Here is a 7,777-nt window from a genome sequence, read left to right as displayed (position 1 = left end):
TCTGGGTTCTCCGAGGGGATCGATCCACGTCAGGGTTCTCCGAGGGGATCGATCCACGTCGGGTTCTCCAAGGGGATCGATCCACGTCGGGTTCTCCAAGGGGATCGATCCACGTCAGGGTTCTCCGAGGGAATCGATCCACGTCAGGGTTCTCCGAGGGGATCGATACACGTCTGGGTTCCCTGAGGGGATCGATCCACGTCTGGGTTCCCTGAGGGGATCGATCCACGTCAGGGTTCTCCAAGGGGATCGATCCACGTCAGGGTTCTCCGAGGGGATCGATCCACGTCAGGGTTCTCCGAGGGGATCGATACACGTCTGGGTTCTCCGAGGGGATCGATCCACGTCTGGGTTCCCTGAGGGGATCGATACACGTCGGGTTCTCCGAGGGAATCGATCCACGTCAGGGTTCTCCAAGGGGATCGATCCACGTCAGGGTTCTCCGAGGGGATCGATCGACGTTCCGCTGGTCAGAGATGATCTCTGATTCTTCAGCAGAATTTTTGGGTTTTATTTTATTACTCATGTCAGAGTAAAGAACAAACTGGTTCTGACCCGACGTTCTAAAGACGGAGGAGGTCGCAGAGCCGGGTCAGATCTGTGCAGAACTCTTAGACCGCCGTTTCTGACTTCCTGTTTGAGAAACGATTTGAGAGGAAGGAAGCGGAACGACGAATCTGAAACCATTAATTAATAATTATTATTCTGATTTATTTTCCTGTTTTGTATTTCACTTTTATAAGTTGAGATGAAAAACAAACCAAAAATCTATTTTTTATAAATTTGTTTTTATTATTTTGTCAGATTTTCTCTTATTTTTTGATCCTTTTTTATTATTTTAGGTTTCATAAACTGAAATAATGAGAAAGCAATAAGATCAAAGAAAGATAAAAAAAAAAATCAGTAAAAAAGAAAAAATTGGAATAAAAGAATAAAAAAATACTTTAGTTTCATATTTTTCTTTTTCTTTTTGTAAATTATTTAAATTATTTTTATTCTTCAGTATTTTGTTCCAGTTTAACAGCTTAAATAAGTTTTAATAAACTAAAACCAGCTAATTTCACACTTTAATGACGTTAATTTAATGATAAATAAATTAAAGTGAAACATTTTAAATGTTGTTTCTTATTTCATTCAGTTTTATTAGAAAACGTCTGAATAATTTCTGATTGTTTCTGTTCAGACGGAGGTTTTATCTGATGGAGACGAGCTGACGGTGTGTGTGTGTGTGTGTGTGATTATTAGCTTTCTAACTTCCAGAGGAGCTGATTCAGACTCCTGCAGCATCTTTCAGCTGCAGCTAATTAATGTTGAAACACAGAGAGAATTATCTGCTTCAAAGTCATTCAGAGAAGGCCGTTAACTGCTGAGTGTGTGTGTGTGTGTGTGTGTGTGTGTGTGTGTGTGTGCATGAGTGTGTGTGTCACTCAGCTGAACTGCCTCGATTTAAGCTGCAGATTATCAGGATTTTCTAATTATCAGAGAGTAATTAAGACTCAGCCGAGGATTCTGGGCCTGAAACAATCGAAGAGTTCATCAGGAAGTCCGTCTGTTTTCGCCGCCGCCGCCGCCGCTGATTCTCCTCGCGCCACGAAACAGGAAGTCAGCCAGTTTCTAAACGACGCCCGGAGCGATTTCAAGAAGGAAAAGTGAAAACAGAAGCAGCTTCAGGATCAGAGGATCAGGATGAATAATCCAGCTGTCTCCATGTTCTGCTGAGGTTCTGAAGCTTTGGGTCAAACGGGTCAGAAGCTGCTTGTTGGACCAATCAGAGGAGCTGTGTGCACGATGTCTGGTCTCCACGTGCACGATGTCTGGTCTCGTGCACGATGTCTGGTCTCGTGCACGATGTCTGGTCTCCACGTGCACGATGTCTGGTCTCGTGCACGATGTCTGGTCTCCACGTGCACGATGTCTGGTCTCCACGTGCACGATGTCTGGTCTCTACGTGCACAATGTCTGGTCTCCACGTGCACGATGTCTGGTCTCGTGCACGCAGGTTTAAGCTGTCTTCATTCTGTTAGATGACTGAATCTAACTCTTTGTCTCTGTTTGTCTTCAGACTCGTCTGTCCACCAGCCTCAGGGTTACACCACCTTCATCCTAATGCAGACTACAGACAAGAACCGCACCAGAATCGGACCAGAACCACACCAGAACCGGACCAGCCACAGACTCACAGCAGGTTTTCACCTCCAGCTTCATGTTCAGGAAACGACTCAAACAGCAATAAGAGCAACAACCAAACTGACACCCAGACCCGACAGGCCAGAACCACAACCAGACCCGCCGGGACCAACCGGACCCGATGCACTGGGACCACAAAGACCCGACACTCTGGGAACACCTAGACCCCGGACCCGGGACCCGGGACCCGGGACCCGGGACCCCGGGACCCCGGACCCGGACCCGGACCCCGGACCCAGACCCAGACCCGGGACCCCCCGGTCAGACGCTGCAGGAACACTGAGCTGCAGCAGCAACTTGAGCTCAAAGCAACTAAAACCTTTAAAAGTTCTCCTTCTCTGAAACAAGCATTTATTTTTTTAAACTCATCACGTTTCCGTCTTTTTAACAACGAACTGATGAAATAAAAAGCGAAGAGGAGCAGCTTCGTTAAACCCAGGATTCAGGAAACTGCAGGACTTCCAGCAGTTTCAACTCTTCAGGGCTTTGATTTAATTATGAGAATTTACAGAAATATTATTAGACTGTTAGCTTATTTAAAGTGAATTTTTTTACCTTCAGAGAAGATTTATGTACATTTCTTGGACTGGAGTAAATAAAAAATTATATTCAGAGTCAGCTGCTGGTGTTTTCTCTCCGGGTTCAGAGGAAAGTTTAATAATTATTATTTATTTCTGTTGGACTGAACGGGTCAAAGGTCAAACAGGTAACCTGGCTTCTGTCCCAACTTTACCTGGAGTTTTACTCTTCATCATTTCTGCTCAGCTTTACTTTTTATTTCTTTAGATGATCGTTGATGAGCCCGTAGGTCACTTCAGGACAAAGTTTAGTTTGTTCCTTTTTTATGTTAACGTTTGGATCAGATCCCAGAAACAAAATGGAACCGGTCCTTTTTGTTCTAATCCTGAAACTGAAGATGACCCAATCACAGGATTTCCAGCAGAACGTCTCGGATATAAAAGCGGGTCGTCTGTAGAACCGCCGAGTCCGACATGAAGATCCTGGTGGTTCTGCTGCTGGTGGCTGTGGCCGACGGGAGGAAGTTCGGGCGCTGCGCCTAGGCTCAGATCCTGAAGAACGCCGGGATGGACGGACATCGAGGACACAGCCTGGCTAACTGTGAGTACAGAACGTTCAGGTTCTGACCCAACAGACCTAAAACGGGTCAAACTGAACTCGGGACATGGACTCTTTATAAGTGTTGCTGCCATAAATTCAAAATGATCATTTTTCCCCAAAAATGTCAAATTTCTTCAGCCTCTGATCTGTTAACTGAGAATAAGAGATGGTTTGAGATTAATTTCTGTTTTTATTAACATTTTACACAAAGTCCCGTCATTTTTCCAGTATTACCTTCTCCACCCGATGCTTTCCGTTGGTTTAATGAAACCACAGACTTTAAAGAAACAAAAAACAACTTTTCCAGCTTGATGTTTTGAGGATCTTTCAGCTCCAGGCGGATGAAAATGAACCCGATAAGTGAGGATGCTGATTGTTAGTCGCTCCTACTTCAGAATGTCTGAACTGTCCCTTTAATGGCGGCTCTGTTTGCCTGCAGGGGTTTGTCTGACTCAGTGGGAATCACAGTTTGACACCCAAAAAACCCACAAAAACAAGAACGGATCCACCGACTACGGCATCTTCCAGATCAACAGCCGCTGGTGGTGCGACGACGGGGAAACCGAGTCAGCGAATACGTGTGGCATCAGCTGCAACGGTGAGAGACGCTCGCCGAAGCTTCGCCTGCGATCGTCTGTCAGAGACCGCTGAGACGACGTTTCAACGAGTCCTCACGGATTTCATCAAATAAGAACAAGAAGTGACAGAAACTCTGTTTTATGTTTGACTGAATCAGTTTTTCTCTTTTTGACCTCAGTGCTTACGACCGACAACGTCCAGGCGGCCATCGCCTGCGCCAAACGCATCCCCATAAACCAGTGGTGAGAGACCGTCGTGATGCGTTTACTGATCCAGCTATGGCGTGGGAGACATGATTGATGCATTCACTGACCCAGCTGCAGTGATGCGTTCACTGACCCAGCTGCAGTGATGCCTTCACTGACCCAGCTGCAGTGATGCGTTCACTGACTCAGCTGCAGTGATGCGTTTACTGACCCAGCTGCTGGTGCGTTTGTGTGTTTCAGGGTGGCTTGGAGGACTCGCTGTCGGGGCCAGGACCTGAGCAGCTACCTGGCAGGATGTAATCTGAGGTGAATCATCGGATCGTCGTCGGCATAAAGAAGCATTTTCTCTTCAATCAAAGTCAAAATTTATTCAAATCATTTCTTTTTTTCCAGTGATTGTTTGATTTTTAGTTATAAAGGAGCAGATAGAAAGTCCTGATGCCATTTGAATCATTGTTTTACTTTTTCTCTTTCTGTTGAAATAATGAGAATAAATTTTAATGCAAACTTATTTTACTGTAATTATTTTGGTCTGTTTGGATGTTCAGCCGGCATCGTCTTAGTTCATCACTGAATAAAAACCCAAACTATGAAAAGCTTCAGTTTTTAGCTGCTTATAAAACAAACTTTTAGTTTTTAAAATGAACAAACTGCAAAATATAAAGTAGCTAAAGAGGCTAAACAGAGCTGTTAAAGCTAAAAGAAGCAAAACATGAAGTCAAGTCAGATTTATTTATATCGCTTGTTTCAGCAACGAGGCGGTTCAAAGAGTTTTACAGCAAGAAAACACAAAAATACAAAAACCTAAACTAAACTCATCTAACAAGAACAGATCAGACATGATAACAGCTAAGCTAAGCTAAGCTAAACTAAACTAAACGTACCGAAGGTCAGCTAAGAGTTAGAAACATTTTAATAAAGGCCAACAAAAACTGACAGGAAAAACAAAAACAACAAAAAAAAAAAAAAAAAAACCACAGCTAACATAGGAAAGTTATTGCTAAAAGGTAAAAGTAGCAAAATGCTAACTGAAAAACACATTCTAGCTAAAAACTGAAATCAGCAAAAGTTTAGCTAGGAGCTAAAGTTGCAAACTGTTGCCTGAGATCTAAAAATAGCAAAAGACTAAAAATACTTTTTAAAAAAAGTTAAAATGAGAAAAATCAAAGCTGAAAGCTAAAATTAGCTAAAACTCAAAAGTAGCATTAGAACCAAAACCTGGACCAGGAAATAAAGAGATCTCTGTGTTTCTTTGGGCAGAATATCTGTGAATAAAGTGAAATATTTTGAAAACTATAAAAGTTACAGAAACCAAAAGTCCCAGCAGTCGTCAGCTGAACGAGCCGAAGGTTCTGAGCAGCCGAAAGTCTGCAGACGGAGTTAGGCTGGAAAAGACGTCCAGGAGACGCGGTTTGTGTCCAGATGTTGGACTCTGAGCGCGCTGCCAGCTCGGCCCTCATTTGCATCCGTTAATGGCTCCATGATGGCGGTTTGTGCCACAGCTGCTGCTCCCGCCTCGCCCGGGGAGTCCCGTTCCCGTCCGCCGTGATCTGCATCCCAAACCCCCCGCAGCTGCGGCCGTCAGATCCCCCCCAACCACCATTAAAGCTGCCGGAAACACTCGTTCACAGGAAAACAGAAAAGCAACATCTATCAGTAGGCTAACATTAGCTTCCAACATGGCTCCCTCTGAAGGGACAGCTCCTACATGTGGATCCTTTGGCTGTTTACCAACAGGTCACGTGTCAGAGGTCCAGATGGGTCGTCACGTCAGAAGGACATCCTTTCAGGTAGTGGGTCAGATCTTTGTTCTTACAATGAAGAGTCCAGCTGACCCTGAAAGCAGACACAAACACGTCCATTCATCCATAAACTGACATGAAAGCAGCGAACGCACCGTGGTCACATGACCTCACCAAGCTGAGATGCCTTGAGGATCCCTGACGATACGTTTCGCGCAATCGATGGCCACGCCCACATCATCAGACAGAAGCTCTGTGGCAAAGGAACAGGAACCTTTACAAGCTTTATTTACTTCATTTAGAAGTGTTTTCCTTAGTTTTTAACAACTAGGAGCAACGTTTCAGGACTTAGGCACACCTTATTTGTAAAATTAGGCTTAAAAAAATGAACTGTTGCTAAAAAGTAGAGGCTCCAACGCATGTTGTACAGAAACGGAGAAGGTTTTGACTCGTCCAACCTTCCTGCGTCAAACAGAAGGACGGCTTCAGCTTCAGTGGAAGAAATGGGGCAGGATGCGGAACGAGCAACAACAAAACCCAACTCCTGATCTTTACCTTCACAGACCCTGAGACACCGAAAGACCCTCAGCCCTAAAGACATTCTGACTTGCAGCTGTGAAAGTTTAAAGGCAGGATCTGTGAGATGGTGAGTTTTGGTGTTTCGTCACTGACCGCTGCACTTGATGTTGCAGCCGTTGGCTGTCCTGGTTCTGCCATTGTCGCACCACCAGCGGCTGTTGATCTGGAAGATGCCGTAGTCTAAGGATCCGTCCGTGTTGAGGTTTAAGTTGACTGCTTCGGTGTTAAAACTTGACTCAGCTCTGGTCAGACAAACCCCTTCAGATGAACAGAACCGACAGTGACTGACGTTATCAGGCAGCTGAATCTCTTTGTCGTAACTAAAGTTAAATAAGAATCAAAGTCTGGAAACACGTTGGTGCACAGCGACTCAGCTGAAGCTTTCTCAGTCTAAAATGAAAACTGTGAACTGAGGAAGAGGAGCAAAACGTCTTCAACTAACAAGACAAGAAGTCCGGCGGCTTCGGTGGTCCTCTGCAGGCTGACGTTGCTCCACTGCTTCCCATTCCTGACAACTTGTTAGAACCTGAAATCTCGTCTTTTTTGTCATGAGACGGAGCTTGTTGGGGTCAGACTGACAGGGTTGTACTCACAGTTAGCCAGGCTGATGCCTCGGTATCCGTCCATCCCATAACTCTTCAGTGTCCGAGCCCAATCACAGCGCTCAAAGACTCTCCCATCGGCCGCAGCCACCAGCAGCAGCAACACCAGGATCTTCATGCTGCTGTCTGTGCCGGACTCTGCAGGATCTGGGTTTTATAGTCGGGGAAGTCTGCATCGGCTGGTTTTAGTTCTTGCAACACAAGGAAACACAAAGAAACAGGAAGAAACAGGAAGTTTACTGCTTCTGCTGTGATTCAACATGAAAACATGGTTAAATGTGACCAATTCCATTAAACAACCATTATCTTTATAAAAAAAGGCTGATAAATGCTGGGAACACTTTAAATTAAAACAAGTGGTTTAGAGCCATGATGTTCGACCACTGATCTCAGGCTTGTGGAAAATTATTAAAAAATGTTTAGTTTTTTCACTGTTTATGGTAATTAAAGCATAAATGAATTAAACTTCATAAACTGTCATGGTTTGTGAGTTTTCTTATTTAATAAGAACATTTAGCCTTTTTTATTTATCTGCTTCTTGTTCTCTGGTTTCTAAAACATTTGCAATCTTCTGTTTCCTGTTTTATTGTGAAAGTCCAGGCTCCTGTTGTTGTTCTTGGTGTTTCCCACCTGGGTTCTGTCAGCGGCTGGACTCACCTGTTCCTCGTTAAGGCTCTCAGTCTTCAGGATTTATTCTGTCTGCTTTCTGCTCGTTTGGGTCTCAGATGTTTTCAGGAGCACAGAGTCGCGCTCATTACTGGGC

The 7,777-nt window shown here is 44.5% G+C and overlaps 3 protein-coding genes across 4 annotated transcripts in view; 2 read left to right on the top strand and 1 right to left on the bottom strand.

Moving 5' to 3' along the window:
- Positions 1–2,801, top strand: part of mbd2 (methyl-CpG binding domain protein 2) — a 12,373-nt gene extending 9,572 nt beyond the window's left edge. Inside the window, exon 7 of the mRNA XM_017441160.3 lies at positions 2,063–2,801. The gene's annotated coding sequence lies outside the window, so the exon portion shown is untranslated. The remainder of the gene's footprint in view (positions 1–2,062) is intronic.
- A 126-nt stretch (positions 2,802–2,927) lies between these two features.
- On the top strand, positions 2,928–5,065 carry LOC108251017 (lysozyme C-like). 2 transcript variants are annotated; one of them, XM_037979419.1, is made up of 5 exons: positions 2,928–3,306; positions 3,535–3,666; positions 3,746–3,904; positions 4,064–4,127; positions 4,332–5,065. In XM_037979419.1, the coding sequence occupies exons 2-5, from the start codon at positions 3,648–3,650 to the stop codon at positions 4,399–4,401; spliced, it is 312 nt and encodes a 103-aa protein (XP_037835347.1). In that variant the 5' UTR covers positions 2,928–3,306; positions 3,535–3,647; the 3' UTR covers positions 4,402–5,065. The 2 variants fall into 2 exon arrangements, with proteins under 2 accessions (XP_037835347.1, XP_037835346.1); XM_037979418.1 differs by lacking the exon at positions 3,535–3,666.
- On the bottom strand, positions 4,805–7,220 carry LOC108251016 (lysozyme C-like). The gene is made up of 4 exons (XM_017441157.3): positions 7,006–7,220; positions 6,506–6,670; positions 6,008–6,086; positions 4,805–5,927 (listed from the first exon to the last, which is right to left on the bottom strand). The coding sequence occupies exons 1-4, from the start codon at positions 7,130–7,132 to the stop codon at positions 5,837–5,839; spliced, it is 462 nt and encodes a 153-aa protein (XP_017296646.1). The 5' UTR covers positions 7,133–7,220; the 3' UTR covers positions 4,805–5,836.
- Between the last annotated feature and the right edge of the window lie 557 nt (positions 7,221–7,777).

The sequence above is a fragment of the Kryptolebias marmoratus genome, linkage group LG14 (genome assembly GCF_001649575.2).
Source record: "Kryptolebias marmoratus isolate JLee-2015 linkage group LG14, ASM164957v2, whole genome shotgun sequence".
Lineage (NCBI taxonomy): Eukaryota > Metazoa > Chordata > Actinopteri > Cyprinodontiformes > Rivulidae > Kryptolebias > Kryptolebias marmoratus.
This window is presented reverse-complemented; position numbering and strand designations above follow the sequence as displayed.